General features: G+C 42.4%; 1 protein-coding gene across 1 annotated transcript in view; it reads left to right on the forward strand.

Annotated features, from left to right (window-relative positions):
* The first annotated feature begins 9306 nt into the window (after positions 1-9306).
* The window catches only part of COL9A1 (collagen type IX alpha 1 chain), a 178013-nt gene continuing 166225 nt past the window's right edge, over positions 9307-21094 (forward strand). The window contains exons 1-5 of the mRNA XM_077487414.1: positions 9307-9422; positions 9641-9714; positions 12485-12562; positions 12855-12987; positions 15207-15603. Coding sequence (XP_077343540.1) covers positions 9409-9422; positions 9641-9714; positions 12485-12562; positions 12855-12987; positions 15207-15603 — 696 coding nt within the window. The 5' untranslated portion in view covers positions 9307-9408. The remainder of the gene's footprint in view (positions 9423-9640; positions 9715-12484; positions 12563-12854; positions 12988-15206; positions 15604-21094) is intronic.

Raw genomic sequence — 21094 nt, forward strand, 5'->3', positions numbered from 1 at the left:
TATAGATTTTTCTGTACCCAAAAAATCTGTTGTTACCAACAGAAACTGCTTGTCCACTTTACATTAAAATATGTGTTTGGCATTGTGGATCCAGTTTATCGTGTCATGGCTGATTGATTCCTTGAAGTCCATTAATTAATTCACCTGGCCTGTCCCTATTCACTAAAGGGAAAGACAACTTCTAATTCTGGGTTACACAGCATCCAATCCACGCCTCACAATTTCCTCTGTGTTGCATGACAAACGTGGCAGTGCTCATGCGATGAAACATTCCTCTTCTCTCCATTGCTCTACCTGCTTGTGATTGTGTGAGATCTAATTGTTATGCAGTTTTCACGTGTAGAACATCAGACTAAGTGATATTAACCTATGAAATGCCATGCAGCATGCCTCATGCACGCTTAACCCACTCAATACAGGGTGTAGCGGCCCATTGGCTTTGAGTAAATAAGGAGAGGAGAGCTTCTGATGGGTGCAGCACTTTTATTCTTTCGTCTCAAAGGTATGCATTAAGTTTGAACACCACAGAGGTTAATCTTTTGACTTCTTAAATACTTTAAGCATCATAAGCATTGTAAGCACCATTTTCACCATTAGCACCATTTGCACTGTGAAAACTGTAAAATGACATACAATATATTAGTTTATAGAGATCACCAAAAAGGGATCACTACTCAGTATGAAGGGAGCTATGAAGCCTAGAGGATCGTAAAGAGAGGCTACAACTGACAGGATACCACAACGAGTTGAGGGTCGATCCTTTATGTCAATGCTGAAACTGAAGGTGTCGTTTTCAGTTGACCACTGAATGCCAAGCACTTGTCTTTTTGATATTGAGTCTGGGTTAAGTTTGAGAGGTTCGCTAGTTGTTGCTCTTTCCGATGGAGCTACACAAGACAGGACGTCCCTTTTATTAGAGTTGAACTTATATAGTCTTAAGCCAGTATTTTTACATAATCCTTGCAATTCGAGGATTAGATTTGAAGCTTCACTGATTGTTGAAACACTGGTTAGGCCGTCGTCGACATAAAATTTCTTCTCAATGAAAGCTGATGCTGAAGGATATTCTGCCTTGTGTTGTTGTGCGAGATACTTGAGGCCAAAGTTGGCACATCCTGGAGATGAACGGGCATTCTGTATTATTTTGGTTCTGTTTCTAACTGGCCGTTCTCCCACCAAAGGAACCTTAAGTTAATGTGCATTTCTGGGGGGATGTAGAACTGGTGGAACATCCTATCAATGTCACATATCACAGCAACTGCTTCCTTCCTGAAACGACAGAGGACTCCCACTAGAGAATTTATCAGGTTGGGACCTGTCATTAAGTTGTCATTTAGGGAGATGCCTTGAAACTTTGCTGAACAATCAAAGATGATTCTTAACTTGTCTGGCTTCTTGGGGTGAGAAACCCTGTGATCTGGGATGTACCAAACTGTTTCCTCCTCTGATAATGAAAGGGCTGGTTCTGCATCACCTCTTCTGATTGTTTAGTCCATTAATGCAGTGTAGTGTTCGTAGTACTGTTTATTTGCCTTTAGCCTTTTCTTTAGATGTTGAAGTCGAATAATGGCCAGCCTCTTATTGTTTGGTAATGTTGGTTGACTGTTGTCTTTGAAGGGTAATGGCCTCTCATAGTGTCCATCTTTCCTTTTCATTATGGTTTCAGAGAGGAGCTGCACAAAACGAACGTCATCTTGAGACACGTACTCATCTTCATAATTTCTTTCAGAGAAGTCTATTTCTAAAGCCTTTAACACATCAGTGACTGGGGGCATTGGCATTTCTTTTACTGCGACTCTGTGTATGAGGCTCTGGCTACCCTGTCTATCAAGATGTGGATTTGCTGATCCTATGATGCTCCAGCTGAGCATAGTTTTTTGAGCAAAGGGTTCATCTTTGGAGCCCGTAATGACCTCCAAGGGAGCCAGTGCTGATGGGCAATCATAACCAATCAGCAGTCCGACTTCGCAGTCTTGAAGTGGCTGTAACTTGTTTGCCAAATTCTTGAGGTATGGTCTCCTTGGTGGGGATGTGAGACTTATCCACTGGAATGAAGTCTCTCATATAGGCTTGACGGAGTTGGACTATAGCTTTAGAGTTGAAACCATGCACTTGCAGACCGTGAGCAATTTGGCTTGATATAACTGTATCATGGCTGTCATGGTGCTGAGCGTTTTGTTTTTGCAGACTAGGCAGGGTGGTTTTGGTCTTGAAGTTGAGATCTCTGGAACATTGGAGGTGGAGGGCTTCATTTGAGTGCTTGTGTTGAGAACCTTGGCTCTTTTGGGAATTCTCTCATCTGTGGTCTTAGCACTGAAGAGGAAGGGGAAGGCAATGGGGTTGCATGCTATTTTGGCTTCCTTCTGCAGGAACTCTGTGAAATGAGCAAAGGTTGGGTATTCTTGAGACTTGTCTAATTCATCCACAATGATGCGACTCCATCTACGCATGACCCATTCAGGCAGTTTCTTGAGAAGCTTGTGGTTTTCTTCACAATAATTTAGAATAGCTAGGCCTTTAACGTGGGGAATGGCCTCCATACAGCCTTGAAGTAAATCAGCAAGCACTCTTAATGCTACAGGGTTGTTTGCTGATATATTTGGCCATTTAGTCAGCCTTTCTCTGAAAGCTCTTTGCACTATGAATGGACCTCCATACCTGTTCTGTAGGATTCCCCAGGCACCTAGAAAAGTGTCTTCTGAATTCCTATAGAAGAAACCTTCCACTGCCTTATGAGCTTCACCACTGAGATACCTCTTCAAGTGCAGCATTTTTTTGCACACAGGGATTGATTTTTGATCAATTAGCACCATAAAGGATATTTTCCAATCTATGAACTTTAAAGGATCACCTGTAAATACAGTTGGTTCAGGTATAGAGAGACAGTTGGAGATGAGCAGACTTGCAAGTCCTGGAATTAGACTACCTTCTTCTTGTGGTCTTGACTCCTCAATTGGTGTATTTGAAGGTTGAAATGACACAGCTTTCAGATTCAATGAGGTTTGTGGTTAATTTTTTTGTAAAGGTTTTGCACCTTGTTGTCTGTCTCCTGTTTACAATATTCAAAAATATCATAGGCATTGTAAGCTTTCACTCTTGCTGCAGCTACCTTGACTTCATTTTATGCTTGTAGCTGTTGCAGTCTTGTCTTTTCCTTATCTAATTTAGGTTTAATTTCTGTCTCCATTTTGCGCAGCTGAGCTTAACTTGTTGCTCATGAATCTGTTGCATCACCTTTGCCTGTTCTATCTTGGCTGCAAGGTCCGCTTCTGCGTCTGCGCGTTTGCCAGAAGATCTGGAAGTGGCTCTTGAGCTTGAGCTAGAGTCTGGTAATGACTCTGACAGGACAGTTTCTGTTTCTGTGTTTTCAAAGACTGACTTGTGCTTTTCTTTATTAAGTACCATCATCACTCTTTCCTTCTCAAGTTGATCATTAAAGGTTTCCTCCACATTCTCTAGCCATTTGCTGGTGAGGTTGCAGATGTTAACGTGGTGCATGCATCCATTCTTTTAAATAGGTATGAGGTAGTAGAATGATTACGGCAAATGGACTCTTCTTTGGCTTTAATCTCCTTCATTCTTGTATCAAGGTCTTCGGCTAGGCAGAAGTGCTTTAATTTCATCCTAATTTCTTTTGCTAGCTCCTTCCAAGAGTTGTACGCCTTGTTTAATGCTATTTCATTTTTCTTAACTTTTTCTTTGTGCATTTCTTGGCCCTTTTCTGTTAATCTTCGCTCTCTGGAGCTGGACCGCACTTGTTGTGACTCAGTGGGTTTGTATGTTTCTTTAGTGGGTGACAACATTTTGTTTTAGTGTGCCTATGCCTTTCAAGTGTGTGTGCCTGAAACTTAATCTGAATAAGAGTTGGCTCAAACTTGCTACCAATAGGCTACGAAGGAAAATAGGTATTTACACTTGTAACTTACAAAGATTAGCAAACAACGCATACCATATGAGAAAATGTTGTTAAACGAATATACTGATGATATTTTTAACCAGACAATTTACCCTTTACATAATTAACGACAGTTTAGTGGATTAGGAGCTTAAGAGATAGCGTTGTTTGCAATTTGACAGTAGGCCTCTAAACACTAGGCACTCATATCATGAATATGATAACAATCATTGCTTTAGTAAAATATAAATGATTTGGTTTGTATACTAATTAAAGGTGATTTCCAGACAGCGTATAAGGGCCGGTTCACACTGCAGGCGAGGCGAGGCGACTCCGACTTGCCTCGCCACGACCTGCCGCGACCTCAGCGGCAACTTGCAGATGACTTCTGTATAGAAGTCAATGCAAGTCGCCCCGAGGTCGCCCAAAAGTAGTACAGGAACCTTTTTTCTGAGTCGGAGCGACTCGAGTCGCTCCTCTCAGAACGGTTCCATTGTACAGAACGGGGGCGACTTGCGAGAGCGAGGCGAGGCGAGTCGTGTCGCCTCGCATCGCCCGCTGTGTGAACCGGCACTTAAGCATATTTAAATGTCCATGTGATGTGTTTACTTTTCAGCCTATTCTCTGTTGCTAAGATGGCATTCGCATGTGTCCTTGCGAGGCATTGGGAAGCCCTTACTCACAGTTTGATGAAAACAGAGACGCAGCCGTAGATGACAGAGATGTGGCATTGAGTCTCCACCTCAGCGACAAGTTTTCACTTTAGCGGTTCCTTTAGGCTTTGAGTAAATAACGAGAGGAGAGCTTCTGACGGGTGCAGTACTTTTATTCTTTTGTCTCAAAGGTGTGCATTAAGGTTGAACACCACAGAGACTAATCTTTTGACTCCTTAAACACTTGAAGCACCATAAGCATCGAAAGCACCATTTGCACCTAGAAAACTGTAAAATGACATACAATACATTAGTTTACAGAGACCATCAAAAAGGTGGTTACAACAGAATTACAAAGTGGTGTTCCATTATCTATTCTATACACATATATCTAAATTAACATTAAACATTTAAGGAAGCATGGCTATATGTTCAAACATGTGGATTGTCTACAGCATATCTTTTAACTAACAGCATGGACTCAATTTATACCTATAAACATATATACTGACAATTCAATGCACCTTTACTGCATACCTTGCTCCGCTTGCCAAGGGGTGAAAACTTTAAACTTTAAAAAACTTGCATAAACTGTCACCTTCCCACAAGGTACTGCTCACTTGCATGTGGAGGCTGAATTAAATGAAAGCCCCTTTTCCAAAACTAGAGTAAGCAGGAAGTGTCTGGTGATTAAAACATTCCCCAGAAAAACAAGAGGAAGGCAATAAAGGTTCCACCTGTCAGTCAGTGCTGAACAAAAGATTTAAAGTGACAAGTGGACAGTTACACTGGGAATTTTCACCCCCCTTCATGCCCAGGCCAATTTTCAGCTTTCAGCGCTGTAACATTTTGAATGACAATTGCGTGGTCATGCAACATTGTAGCCAAATGCGGTTTTTATTGTTTTGTTTATAAACAAAAAAGAGCGACAAATTTGAAAAAAGCACAATATTTTTTACTTTTTGCTATAATAAATATCCCAATTAAAAAAAAAAACATTTTTTTCCCCTCAGTTTAGACCGATATCTATTCATCTACATATTATTGGTAAAAAAAAATCGCAATAGGCTTATATTGATTGGTTTGCGCAAAAGTTATAGCGCCAACAAAAGAGGTTATTGATTTATGGCATTTTTATTATTATTATTATATTTTTTACTAGTAATGGCGGTGATCTTTTTATCAAGACTGTGACACTGGGACGGACAGATCCAACATTTTAGACAATATTTTGGGACCATTGACATTTATACAGCAATCAGAGCTATAAATAGGCTCTGATTACTGTATAAATGTCACTGACAGGGAAGGAGTTAACACTAGTGGATGATCAAGGGGTTAAATGTGTTACCTAGGTAGTGATTCTAACTGTGGGAGGTGGGACTGACTAGGGGGGGGGAGACTGATCCGTGTTCCTATATATTAGGAACACACGATCTGTCTCCTCTCCCCTAACAGGACGTGGAGGTTACACATACAGATTCATTCTTTTGCTTTGTCACGAGCGATCGCGGGTACTCGGTGGACATCGCGGCTGCCAGGCACGTACATCGGCTCCTTGGCGATGCGGTGGGCGCCCCCCCAGGATGGGAGATCCTATCTGTGGACGTCATATGACAATGAGCAGGATGAGAAGTGGTTAAACACAAACTTCTGATTCCAGAATGTGAAGAATTATTCTACTATAGGCTGTACATACAGGCCAACAAACGATACCATGAAACTGCATGGTCAATGCACTACTTAGGCATGTGAAAAACATAAGGTGCAGATAGTAAGGATTATAATGCTTTTACGGTACCCAGGGGCAGACTAGGGCAATTGCCACCCGGGCGGCTCTGATTCCCCATAAAAAGGTTGCACTTACCCATATCTGGGGTTCTGCATGCCACAAGCACATCTCTGTATGGCAGCCGGCATCTCTCCCCGCCGATTGCCTCTGACACATACACAGTGCAGAGCGGAGTGCACTGAACTCACCCCCTCCTTCTACTCGAATGTGATGTTTTCCTGTAGACAGACAGGTGGAGGAGGTGGGGAGGAGACACACCATTCTGTCTGAGCCATGCTGATTTGAGGTCTGTAGTAAATACACTTTACATAAGACTTGCAGAGGAGAGGGACATAGTGAAGGTGGTGAGGGGGCTGGTTTACAAAGATCACTTGGAGTGATTGGGGGGGGGGGGGGGTGTGCTAGGGGGCACTTTGGGAGGGAAGAGGACTCGTCTTAGGGGGTTGGATATAAAATCTGCTCCACCCAAGCACAAGTCCTCTCCGCTCCCAAAGAGCCCCCTAGCACATGTCCTCTCCCCCCCAAATTAAAGAGATGCTGGCTGCCACAGAGGGGATGACCCCAGGCACCCCGCAAGAGGCTATTATACTGTTATACCCACTAGCAATAACCATTGTGTTCTCCCTTTTCTTGAATGAGAAAAAACAGACAGGCTGGTTGTACTAAAGTCAATCAAGCGATTGGCTTCAATACAACCAGCCTGCCCATACATGGATGGAAATTTGTCCTGTTCCTGCTGAACCGGCTGAATTTTGATCTGTCTGTGGCCGACTTAATTAGTTCTTTTTGGTTAGTACATTATTGTACATCCTTATTGCTTCTTAAGCAGCTCATAGATTATGCAATGGGTGTAAGGAAAAGACAACTGGTGTGGTGGAAGGAAGGAAAATTGCTTGATTCCCCCATCAACACAATCAGTGTTAATGGGGGAATCCCTCCCACAGCACAATTGTGTTCTGCTGGTGAGAAGCCTTCCCAGCCAAGCAGAACCCAATGATCATTGTTGGCTGCTATAGCCTCCGGCAGTGATCACATTGAAAAAAATCTGACAGGCAAGCTGTACTGAAGTCGATCGATGGATCCACATAAGTACAACCAGCCTGCCCATAGATGGATTGAATCTCGGATGGTCCCTGCTGAACTGTCCGAGATACCAATCCATCTTTGGGCAGCTTTAAAGTGGTTGTAAAGGCTGAAGGTTACTTTCTGGGTGCAGCTTCCCCTGTAATACTCCGCTGAGCCTTCTCTCAATCCAGCAATGTGCACAGGGGCCTTGGCTGTCCCAGGTTTCTGTCTCCTTATTGGCCATTGTCTCCCACTGCTGTCAATCACAGCCAGTGAGCCGATGAGGAGAGAACAGTGGGCCGGAGCCATGGCTCTATGTGTCTTATGCATAGAGCGGGGGTCGGAAGCGAGCAAGCACCAGTGCCCCATAGCAACCAACTTGCTATAGGGAGCACTGGGCAAGGAGGAGGAGCCAGCAGCATCAGTGGGGGACTTGAGAAGAGGTGGATCGGGCTGCTCTGTGCAAAACCACTGCACAGAGCAGGTAAGTATGACATGTTTGTTATTTAAAAAAAAACCCAAGTGTTATCACTTTAACCACTTGACGATGACCACACGACGATATACGTCGGCACAATGGCAGTGGTGGGCAAATGGGCGTACCTGTATGTCCCCTTTAATTGGCGGAGCTAGCGAGCGTATGCACGCCCACCACATACAACGTGACCGTGCCCGCAGGACCCGCGGACTCCATGTCCGCTGGTGTCCTGGCGATCGTGTCACAAGGCATTTCCCTGTTCTGCCTTGTGACATGACAGAGATCACTGCTCCCTCTCATAGGGAGCAGTGATCTCTGTCATGTTAGTGGTAGCCCACCACCCCACAGTTAGAATCACTCACTAGGACACACTTAACCCCTTGATCGCCCCCTAGTGTTTGTGGGAAAAAAGGACATCAATTTTGTTTGGGTGCAATGTCGAATGACCGAGCAATTGTCAGTTAAAGTGGCGCAATGTTGAATCGCAAAAAGTGCTCTGATCAGGAAGGGGTAAAACCTTCTGGAGCTGAAGCGGTTAAAGTGGTTGTATAGTCATTTTTGGGACTTTTACCTGCAGGAAAGCCTTACCTGTAGGTAAAAAAAATATATCTGTACGGTTTAGGAGATATTCCCCTCGCAATGCGCCGCTGACTGCAGCGGCGCATGCGCACAGGGGATTCTGGGATGAAAGTCCGGCAGACGCCGGACCCTGCTGGGAAGAAATCTCCCGCACACGGGAGTGAGGATATCGATGTCGGAGCCTCATTCTAAGGTAAGTATTTCATAATGAGCTAGTATGCGGTGCATACTAGCTCATTATACCTTTTCCTTTGCAGGTGAGTAAAAAAAAAAAAAAAACATCAGCGGGTATACAACTGCTTTAAGGTGGCCATACACTAAAAAATCTGATTTTAAAATCTCTGTACAATCTCCTTTAGCTTTACCAAAACAATATAATAATAGCACATCCATTCTATCCAGGTGATCTTATTTAATCTGGCAGGCCCTTGCGCTACATAGTTGATGATAGATCTAAAGGGGATTGTACAATCAGATTGTATGATGTATAGTGACTTTTATAGCCTTAAAAAGGGATTTCACAATACGGTATTACTGCCTGCAAAACTGTTTAAAGAAAAATGTAAACCTCAATGGATTAAATCCTGATTTAGAAACACACTTTGTGAAAAATCCCATGCTCAGTGTATAGGTAATCAGAATCCCTAATCAGCGGAGAATAAATATGTCCAGTACATCATACGAAGCTCTCAGCTACTAAAATCCTCAGTGTGCCCACCTTCATTGCAGACCCCTCACTGAGCCCCCTCCAGAAGCAGCCCATCCACACACAGGCACAGTGTACACATGCAAATAACTGGAGAGGTGGAGTCCTACGCTAAGCAGCCCTCCTCTGATTGGTAGGCAAAATACTAGAAAATGATACCCCCTATAAATAATTAGATTGCCCGTGAAAAAGACTAGTACCCAGGGATACCAGGGATCTAATGACAACGAAAAAGGAATCATGAAGGGCACCTGGTAAGAACAAAGATTGAACTATGGAGGAGGGAAATTCAACTAATGACACATGTCTGTGAATTGCAGCTAGGACATGTTTAGGTGTCAGCACCTGCACTGGGAGCTATAGGGAGACATAGGACAAACACTGCGGATGGGACACTTCTACACTTGTCTGCCATGCATTTAATACATAGGACACATTGCTGTACATTTCTAAACTACCTTTGTTTCAACAGGAAAGTTCCACTTGCCTTGTACGTCATCAGCTTCCTGGGACCCCTGGTATCAGCTACCATAGAACATTATACAAGTAAGTGAATGAAGTGACTTGTGAGTAAAATCGCTATACACTATACAATCTGATTGTACAATCTAATTAAAGCTCACCACACACAATACATTCTTATTGTAAGATTTCCTTTAGATCTACCAGCAATCAGGTATTATTGCAGGGTCATGTCTATCTGAATACAATTGATTGGATAGTTTGGGTAGGTGCTCATGTTACATCATTTTGGTAAATGTATAGGCGAATGCACAAAGATGATACAGATTGTATAGATTGTAACATTTACGGTGAGCTTCATGGAGTGGTTCAATGAAAATCCACTAATGTGGATAATAAAAAATGAGAGCATGGGTGCTCAACCTGTGGCAAATTAGCTGTGGCGGAACTAGGGATTTGTAGTTCAGGAACAGCTGGAGGGCCACAGGTTGAGCACCCATGATTAGACCATAGCAAGGCTAAAGAATAAGGAAGGGTGACAAATAAAGCAAATAGATTGTGTATGGACCTGTCTAATTGAATACAGGATAGTTTACATAGGTCCTTAAGTTATATAGTTTTGGTGCATCTAAAGATGATTGTGCAATGATTGTATGGCGGGATTGTAATGTGTGCGTACCTTTACCAAAGCTATGCATTTGTATGAGAACAAACCTGAACTATCCATTTAATTAATATCAAAGCAGCTAGACCCTTGTACTACATAGTTGATGGTGGATCTAAAGGAGATTGTACCATCAGATTGTATAGTGTATGGTCAGTTATAAAAGAGCAGAGACCACGATTGGCCTGCTGCAGTTCTAGCAGTACTTACAGAAAGCTGTGGATAGTAATGTATGTAGATGTGCGTTGCCATGTAACTCACTGCTCCGTATGCTGCCGTCTGGTAGAGCCTCATGCACAGGGTACTCTGTACTTCATCCACAGTCATCCTACAAGGTGGAGCTCTCTAGACTTGGCATGAATTGCCCTTTGATCCTATAAGGCTGGCAGGTAGCCAGATAGCTGTAATTGCACATACAGTACATGCTGCATTAGAACTGAAAGGTGTTTTTGCAGGGGGAATGTTATTCAAAGGAAAGAACTGTACAGCTTGGGTCAGTGCTTAGAAAGAGCTCTCTGTGCAGGACTGGGTGCTCTGTCCAGAGGCCACAACTCTAACTCCTTCACTCACAAACCAGACTTCAGGAACATTTTCCAAGCTGCTTTTGGGTCATATTAAACCCGTTTGTAAAGAAAATGTTTATTTTTCCTGCTCAGAGCAGCTGCTTTCAGACAAGCAGACCACTGAGTGTTTAGATTAAGGTGGTCCCTTCATTTGATCTCCCCACTCTACTTCTTGTAAAGGTCAATAAACCACAGCCTGTGTGCAGGAAAGCCTCAAATCCTCGCAGACAGTCCGCCCAATGAAGGGAAGACTACTTACTGGATGATGATGGCCCTCGCCCATAACAGCCTATGCCCGACACTCCTGCTGTAATGGATGTGGTTGCAATAGGATTACTATATAACTGCTGTGATTACGATGCCCCTTGGGAAAAATACTGGATATACAGCATGGCTTGTTTTTAGTTGGCATGGCCCCTACTGTATGCAACATATGGAAATAATTGCACCTCATTTCACACTAATGGTAACGGCAAACATAAAACAATGGTCTTTTGTTGGCAGCCTATAAGAACAGCTAACATTTATTTCTGTGTAAAGTAATATTTTTTTCATTCAATTTACATTTGGGTACATCTAATTTGTTTTCATAACCTTACATTTATGACAATATTCAAAATTAAAATATAATATACAAGTAAACCCTAAGTGTTTGTAAACACTAACAATAAATTCCTCTTATTTCCCCGCTATTGGTATGGTAAACAATTGAAAACATTTCATTATATTAGTTTAACAAGTGCAATAATAGCTGTTCTCCCAGCCAGAGCTGGTGAGTTGATAAGGCTGACCATACATGGAGCAAATCTCTTTCCTGCAACCACTGGTTGCAGGAAAGAAATTGTCTTGCTTCCCCCATCAGCACAGTGTTGATGCAGGAATCCCTCCTTCTGGGCTATTGTCTTCTCCTGTCAGGGGGGTGAGGGGCGGGCAGGGGTAGCAGCCCCTGCCAGGCGAAGACTGAAATTATCATTGACGCCTATAGCAGCTCCTAGTGATAATCACAAGAGAATCCGGCAGGCTGGTTGTACCCAAGTTGATTGGTTGCTTAACATGGTACATTCAGCCTGCCCATTAACGGTTAGAATCTTGGCCAATTAAGCAGGAACCGATTAATTCCATAGATCAACTTGGTACATTCAGCCTGCCTATTAACGGTTCGAATCCCAGCCATTTCAGCAGGAACAGATCAACTCGATTAATTAACTTGATACATTCAGCCTGCCCCTTCCTGCTGAACCGGCCGAGATTCGAACCACATATGGCCGGCTTAACTTCCTGTATTCTCTACCTCTGGACTGTTATTAGTTAGCATTGTTCCCTGGTATCTCCATGTACTTCAAGACAACTTCCCCTGTTATAAAAAGAAAGAGAGGTGTTATGTAGTCCTAACAGTGTTAGGTAGACCTAGCTCACTTCTAGTCCTAGGGTGACTACGCTGCTCAAGTGTGGTTGTCAGCCTAGAAAAAGAAGTGTGTTAATGGCAGGATTACCAGGTAAAATAAGAGTGAAAACGAATGCGGCCACTACATTTTAGGACCGTAAGATGAAAAACTATTGATTTTTGTTCTTGGGTTTAGATATGAGTTAAAACTTGCTTCTGACATGAGTCAATATCTTGTTTCAGGATTCCCTTTCAATCTAAAATTCAACAACATACAGCACAAATGCCCACCCCTTAATGGTGGACAGGATGACCTTCCAGGTAAGTGAAGAGTGACTTTATTGGTAACAGTTTCGTACATTTGTAGACCAGGAGAATGCATTTTGGATAGACAGTTCCATAGCCTATTCACGTTATAAATTGTGATGTTTCCATCCTTGAATTCTGTAAGATGTTAAATAAAGGCTGCTTCATGATTGTCTAATTTTCAACCCCCATGACGATTTTGTTTCAAAGTAAAAATGAATGGCCATCAAAGGCTCTGCAGATGCAAGTCATTAATAGTTGTTTATCTCTTCCACCATAAACATGAGTTTACCATTTCCTGTTCTAGGCTTTGATCTCATCTCCAAGTTCCAAATTGACAGAGCTGCCTCTGTTGGGGCTATTCAATCAGTGATGGGTACTTCTCCCTATCAAGTAGCCTATCAGCTGGGGCCCAATGTTGACTTCAGAATCATGACAAGGTGTGTATTTTCATGAATGGCATATTTCTTGTTGAATACCTTTAGAACTGGTAAAAGACACATCAGAGTGAGATGTACAGTATGAAACCAGTATAAAATCACAAGTCCCTGGAGAGATTATTTTTGTTAATTGGGTGGCTAGCTGGATTATGTACATATAATTAATGCTGTGGTTTTAGCATCCTGCTTTCTAATCAGACTAGTTATTTAAAACTAATTTTGCTCATATAAAGATAAATGAAAACATGGTTGGCTTACAAAACAAAACATACAAGGCAACAATGTGTTACATCTGCACATGTACACATTCATGAGTTAAATGTATTTCATTTATTGGGAACGAGCGCTCTCTAGTGACAAGTTGGATCACATACAGGCATGTGCAGTTGCTGTTCACCTATGGTAGTGCTGAAAGATCTTGCTAGATGTTCGACATCTGCACAGGGTTTCTAGGCTTCTGCTGCTGTTACTGTTGTAGAAGTTACAGCTTTATTTAAACCAGACATTTACAATCATAATACACATATTATTATTATTATACAGGATTTATATAGCGCTGACAGTTTACGCAGTGCTTTACATTAGGGCAGACAGTACAATTACAATACAATTCAATGCAGGGGGGAATCAGAGGGCCCTGATCGTTAGAGCTTACAATCTAGGAGGGAGGGTCAAGTTATAGAAAAGGGTAATAGCTGTGGGGGATGAGCTAAAGGAGAAAATAGTGCAGTTGTTAGATGGAGGCAGGATAGGCTTCTCTGAAGAGTAAAGTTTTCAGGGATCGCCTAAAAGTGGATACATTTGGAGACAGTCTGACTGTATTGCAGTTTACCCAATTAAAATATTCAAACAAGATGCCTTGTGCACATTTCAAGATTTCATTTTATAATTTTATTGTAATGGAAAGTAAATGGACAGATGCTGCCTGGGCTAATATAGGTTTTTTTCACATCAAACAACTTTAATTTGGTGAAAGATATAGATGCTAACTAGCATTGTTTTCTTTCTCTCTGATTTAAAGGATATCTCTATCAAGAAAGTACGGTAAACGTTAGTCAATTTTATGTAGTTCACTATTACCACAATTCCAATCTACTACTACAAAGATACCCTGATACAGGCTACATTGTCCAGCAATACCTCTTTCCATGGCTGAAGTACACTACTTCTGTTCAAAGGTGATGAGCCAAACACATCTGCTATAGATTTTAGAAAAAAAATGCAGAGGAATTTAAGAGGGCTTCCAGATTAGCTCCCTTCATGCAGACCTCAATAACTACTGGCTAAGGTTGTGGGGAAGAGGCCCTTGTCCTCATCAGGTACCCTTTACATGCTGAGTCCATGTGACCTGGGATAGTTCAGGAGCGAAGGGGGCAATTACTTGCCTCCTTTGTCCTGGTCTGCCAGGTTTTGTGCTTGGGTAAAGGTCTGCCATTGATTTTGGGGGTACTCCTATTTTACAAATTTTATGTGGGGGTTTCCTTTAAAATCCATCCATATCTGGTGTGGAATATGAGGGGTACCCCATACAGTTTTTTTTGTTTTTTGTTTGCATGGGGTCCCTCTTGACATCCCTCATTTTTTTCTCCTTTTCACATTGCTTTGAGCTGAATTTCCTTTGTTCATCTCTCCAGATCACATTCTATACATATTTTTATGGAGAGTTTACTAGTGAGCCACAACCACTGACACCACATCCTAGCGTAATATCCATAAGAAATAGATTGGCTGTAGTTGAGTGTGTTCATATTCACATCTGTTGTATAGACTAAACACAGTAAATTGATTCAGGCTTTGTTAATTTGTGTGTATGTGGCACAATTATTACATCCAGTAAAAACAAACCTTTAGCCCATCTAAGGGCTTGTGTACACGTGTATTGGTGTCAAATGCCAACCTTTATTAAAAGCACAACAGTGCTCAATTGCATGCATTTGGATTGGAAAAACAACTGGTTTGTGTTGTAATCAAACACAACTCAATACCCTGCATCTAGAAAAATGCCATGCAAAGCAGGTCAATGCAGTCTCGTTAACCCACACTGCACCACTTTAGTAAATAGGAATTTGCTGACCTGCATTTGATGTGTGTTTGAAATTTATATCAAATGATTAAAATAAATGCCCATTTACACAAACCCTAATGGAGTCTTATATATACTCTGTATTACATTTTGTCTAATGACTAACTAGCATAGTGGCCAACATTGTATTCTATAGGCACATCTATGGTAGTGGACTACCAGAGGAATATTCTTTTATGTTTACTTTCCGGATGAAAGAAGACTCAAAGAACAAATATTGGACTATCTGGCAAATTGTGGATTCAGAAGGGAAGCAGCAAGCTTCTATTAATTTCAATGGCCCTAAAAAGGCTCTTGAGTTCTCATACAAAGGAACAGATGGAAGATTGAACACCGTCACTTTCAAACAGCTCCCCTTTTTGTTTGACACCAAGTTTCACAAAGTTCTTTTCAGCGTGGAGAAGTCTAAACTCACTCTTTACATTGACTGCATCAAAGTGGAATCATTCCAGCTGGTTCCCAGAGGAAAAATTAGTGTAGATGGCTATACTATATTGGGAAAACTGAAGAGTAACCATGAAGTATCTGTGCCGGTAAGTGTCAAATACATTTTGTTTATTTTCTATTGTCATTTCATTGTCATTGTCTATTGTTTAAAAGACAGCGAGTTTGATTTGTTAAAAGATTAGAGAGTGTGCACCTAGCAAAGTGAATTTTAGCGAATAATGTGAAGTTGGGTTCACTTTGATTTCCTAATCGTGTGTGAGAGAAATTAAGAAAAAAAAAAGATTTTTCTAGTACATAATAAGGTACTCAGAGTGACACATTTTTAAATTAAATACACTTTAAAAAAGTGAACATTCCCCTTGCTAAGAGAACAGACTCAACTGCTTTAGGAAACCAATCCCACCCCGCTATGTATGTTTACCACTGTCATTCATTTAGCTTTTATAGCTCAAGCTCAAGCCTAGGTATAATTTTTATGGAATAGTTACATTGGTCCAAGTTGAACCAATGTTAGTATGCATATTTCACACCTGAGTGCAAATTTCATATCTGTGGAATCTGCAAATTACATTATTACTTAATGTTACTACAGTGATAGCTGTGATCCTGCAGTCTCTGTGACAAATGGCTGCCCTTCTGCACTATAACAACTGTACATGGGGGGCGCTCGCTCAGCACCACCACTATTCATAGAATAACTTAATTTTTTTTAGATGAACATAGGCATTCTCTGGTTGGACTAGGTGGAGATCAGGACACAGCCTCTCCACCTTGTCCAATTAGAGAACTCTTCGTATTCACTGGAAAAAATACAAGGCGTTGTGTGAATGGCAACAGAGCCCCCCTATGGTTACTCTGTAGAAGGACAGCCCCTTGGCACAGGATCCTAAAGATCACTGCTATTTCTGTAGTAGAGATGACTGCTACAGTGAGTGTCAGCTTCCACGGCGATCGCTCAGGCATGAGATATGTATATTTACATTCATGAAATATGTATGCCTACATGTGTACATTGGTCCAAGCTGGAACTATCCACTAAAAATCATACTTAGGTTTAAAAGTGATTATTTGATTAATTCTTTCTGGCAACCAATTTAAAAAAAAAGAATTTACTTTATTACACCCAGTGCCAGTGATATATACTTAGAGCTCAGATATACACATTTGCTGCTCCCTTTTGTTAAAAAAAATGTGTGTTTGCTTTATTCACTTGTTAAAAACATAATTATCTTTTTACTTTTCATTTACTTTCAGTTTCTGGTAAAATTAAACCTAAATGTTTGCCACAAATATCCTAATCTAGTCCTTTAGGCCACATTTCGACTGATCTCTAACTGGTAATAAAAAGAAAGATATAGGTTCAGCGAGTAGCATGAAAAAGGGAAACTTGGGCACATAACATAATTTTTAGCTGGTCTCTTGTTGATGTCATACAGTACACAGGCACAAGTGTGAGGGGTCTAATGTCTTTTTAAAATCCTATTAAATAAATGTTTGTTAGCGATGAACGGTGATCTGCTGGACAGTTGCAGCAAACATTTATTTTTGTTATTATTATTATTCAGAATTTATATAGTGCCAACAGTTTGCGCAGCACTTTACAACATTATTTTAATATTTCTCTAATTCCCTAATTTTATTTTATATCTTCTTGCAGAAATGTAGTTTCTCTAATCTTAAATATCCATACTACTGGGAGAACTAAACTAATTTCCTCATTCATTAATGGAGTACATTGTTAGACCGTGGCAAACTAAGATCCAGCTAAGATGTATTTTAAAGCTATAATGCTGCTTTGATAACATTAAGCAAAATCAATATCTAAAATATATTTGAGAAGGTATAGCTTCCATTTAAATCTGCACTTACCACTATTTGTATCTAATATGGCCTGATAAACCCCCCCCCCCCCTCCCCGGCCAAATAAAATAAAATACAATTATTGCTGGCCTCTCTGTGAAAACAAATGTCTTTTCATGATGCCTTAATTTTCCATCCATACATGCCGGTATTTGCACAAGTATCGGTAATCTTGCAAATGCACTGATACCTGAAACCGATATTTTCAAGCTTGGTTCTTTGAGCTGTCAGTGGGGTTAAACAAATGTTCCCCTGTTTAACCCCTTATTAACCCTTAATTTACTCTAATCAGCCTTAATTAACTCCCTATTCTCCTCCATTTAATTATTATTTTCCTGCTTTTTTTTTTTTTGTTCACGTCTATTTTATAAATGATAAACAATTAAAACTTATTTTTTATGTTTACTTGGTTAGTGAACATTTTCACACATATATATTAACATATATTTACATAAAGCGCAAAATAAAAAAACAAAATCAATTTATTTAATTTGTAAATTACTTTTTAATGCTTTGTACCATTGTTGACAGCCGAAGTGTAAACAAAACAGTTGAGGTAGGTATCCGTAATTGGTATCGGCGAGTACTAAAAAAACAAACAAAAAAAAGCATTGGTACTCGTACTCATTGTAAAAAAATGGTATTGGTGCATCCCTACATGCAGGGATTCAAATCTTTGCTCTTCCACATATCCCTGCCCATTTCTGGGAATACTGTAACTTTGCTAGTCTAAAATAGTTTCCTTATGTAAACTGTGCTATGAATCAACACAATCCGCACAGTGTAGTGGAAGAAGTTGGTACAGACACACTCATTTTTGGTGTGATTTTGTTGACTGAATACTAGCTGCCACCTAACTTCAAAGATGTTTGTAAAATATAGTGATTTTAATGGATCCTGATTTTTAAAGCCTTCCTTTCTGTTACAAATAAATATTTCTTGTATAAAATATGAACATAACATATTATGTTATTTTTACCTAACAGTTTGCCAGTTTTTGTCTTTTTAATATTTTTTATGGTAACACAAAGAGAGAAACAGAGAGAGAGAGAGGGGGAGGGAGAGAGGGGGGGGAGAGAAGGAGAGGGGGGAGAGAGAGGGAGAGAGAGGGGGGAGAAGGAGAGAGAGAGAGAGGGAGGGAGAGAGAGGGAGGGAGAGAGAGGTGGGGGAGAGAGGGAGAGAGAGGGGGAGGGAGAGAGAGGGGGAGAGAGAGGCGGAGGGAGAGAGAGAGGGAGAAAGTGGGATGGGGGAGAGAGAGGGGGAGGAAGATAGGGAGGGGGGAGAGAGAGGGGAAGGGAGAGAGAGGGGGAGGGAGAGGGAGAGAGAGAGAGGTAGGGAGAGGGAGAGAGAGAGAGGGAGGGAGAGAGACAGAGAGAGGGGGAGGGAGAGAGAGGGAGAGGAGAGAGGGGAGGGAGGGAGAGGAGAGAGAGAGGAAGAGAGAGAGAGGGTGGGAGAGAGGGAGAGGGAGAGAGGGGGGGAGAGAAGGAGAGGGGGGAGAGAGAGGGGGAGAAGGAGAGAGAGAGAGAGGGAGGGAGAGAGAGGTGGGGGAGAGAGGGAGAGAGAGGGGGAGGGAGAGAGAGGGGGGAGAGAGAGGTGGAGGGAGAGAGAGAGAGAGAGGGAGAGAGAGGGATGGGGGAGAGAGAGGGGGAGGAAGATAGGGAGGGGGGAGAGAGAGGGGAAGGGAGAGAGAGGGGGAGGGAGAGGGAGAGAGAGAGAGGTAGGGAGAGGGAGAGAGAGAGAGGGAGGGAGAGGGAGAGAGACAGAGAGAGGGGGAGGGAGAGAGAGGGAGAGGAGAGAGGGGAGGGAGGGAGAGGAGAGAGAGAGGAAGAGAGAGAGAGGGTGGGAGAGAGGGAGAGGGAGAGAGGGGGGAGAGAAGGAGAGGGGGGAGAGAGAGGGGGGAGAAGGAGAGAGAGAGAGAGGGAGGGAGAGAGAGGTGGGGGAGAGAGGGAGAGAGAGGGGGAGGGAGAGAGAGGGGGGAGAGAGAGGTGGAGGGAGAGAGAGAGAGAGAGGGAGAGAGAGGGATGGGGGAGAGAGAGGGGGAGGAAGATAGGGAGGGGGGAGAGAGAGGGGAAGGGAGAGAGAGGGGGAGGGAGAGGGAGAGAGAGAGAGGTAGGGAGAGGGAGAGAGAGAGAGGGAGGGAGAGGGAGAGAGACAGAGAGAGGGGGAGGGAGAGAGAGGCAGAGGAGAGAGGGGAGGGAGGGAGAGAAGAGAGAGAGAGGGTGGGAGAGAGGGAGAGGGAGAGAGGGAGGGGGAGAGAGAGGGGGGAAGAGAGAGGGGGGAGAGGGGGAGGGAGAGAGAGGGAGGGGGAGAGAGAGGGAGAGAGAGAGGGTGGAGAGAGAGAGAGAGAGAGAGGGAGGGAGAGAGAGAGAGAGGGGGGGGGGTGGGGAGAGAGAGAGAGATGGGGGAGAGAGAGAGAGGGAGCGGAGAGAGAGGGAGATAAGGAGGGGGAGAGAGAGGGGAGAGGGAGAGGGAGAGGGAGAGAGGGAGGGAGAGAGCGAGGGAGATAGAGAGAGGGAGGGAGAGAGAAAGAGGGAGAGAGAGAGAGGGAGGGGGAGAGAGAGGGAGGGAGAGAGGGAGAGAGAGAGAGAGAGAGAGGGAGAGAGCGAGAGGGAGGGGGAGAGAGAGACAGAGAGAGAGGGGGGGGGTTGAGAGGGAGAGAGAGGGAGAGGGAGGGAGAGAGAGATTTTGTTACAATGCACTACAGGCAGATAAACAGTCAAAGACATATCCAACTTTAGAAAAAAGTACATGAGATTAATTTCAAGAAGGTGACATCTTACACGAATGTAATCCAGTTGTAAATGTTATTGTTAGTTCTAGCAGGAATAAAATCTTATTCTAAAGTAAAGTGAGGAAAGGTAAACCCTCTGTCTGATTTGTGTTGTTGCTGATGTCCTCCTTTCCCAATGACAACATTTTCCTCACTTCTCACCCTTCCTCTTTCCATTCAAAAATAAGAAAAAAGTAGTTATGGCTGGAAATGTGGCTGAAGATGAGCTTTAAAAACACAAACAGAATCATAATTCTTTGGCTTTGCTATTTTCCACCATTTTGAAACTGAGTTAATACCAGTGGATTTTCATTGAGCAGTGCTGTAAAGCTCACCCTACATGTTACAATCTAACTGTATAATTTTTTTTACATATCTAACTTTACATTTTTCAAATAGATTTATTATGAGGACCTGCTTAAACTATCCAATCAATTTGCATTAATTGAGGAAGTCCCACTTAGTTATTGGTAGATATAAAGAAGATTATGCAATCATATTGTAAAGAGGTTGGTGAACCTAAACCTAGGAAGCTAGGTTTTCCATATGGGAAAATTCACTATGTGGGCTTTTGTTCTAAACCAAGTTAGACTTGGAGTTGCATAGAATGCGGCCATTTCAGGCTCTCAGCAACTCGCTGAGAGGCTAGGACGGGTGTCAGGACTGATTTCTGTGACGTCAGCAGAGAGTGGACTTCAGTGCTGAAATGAGTCACAGGACTGCAAAAGTAATTGCACTCCTGTGACCCATAGCGAAATTACAGCCAAACGAGCTTAGGCAGGACTTTTTCTTTAATGTTTTAAGTCCATACAGACCAACTCCTTAAAGGATAAGTTCACCTTTGGGAGCATTTTACACCTTAGATTCAAATTTAGGGTGTAACATGCAACATGCTCCAGCATGCTACAGGAGGTATGAGCAGACAGCTGTAGTGAGAGTCTGCAATA

The sequence above is a fragment of the Lithobates pipiens genome, unplaced genomic scaffold, assembly GCF_037356315.1.
Source record: "Lithobates pipiens isolate NorthernLeopardFrog02 unplaced genomic scaffold, aLitPip1_a1.2 Scaffold_18, whole genome shotgun sequence".
In the NCBI taxonomy this organism is placed as follows: Eukaryota; Metazoa; Chordata; class Amphibia; order Anura; family Ranidae; genus Lithobates; species Lithobates pipiens.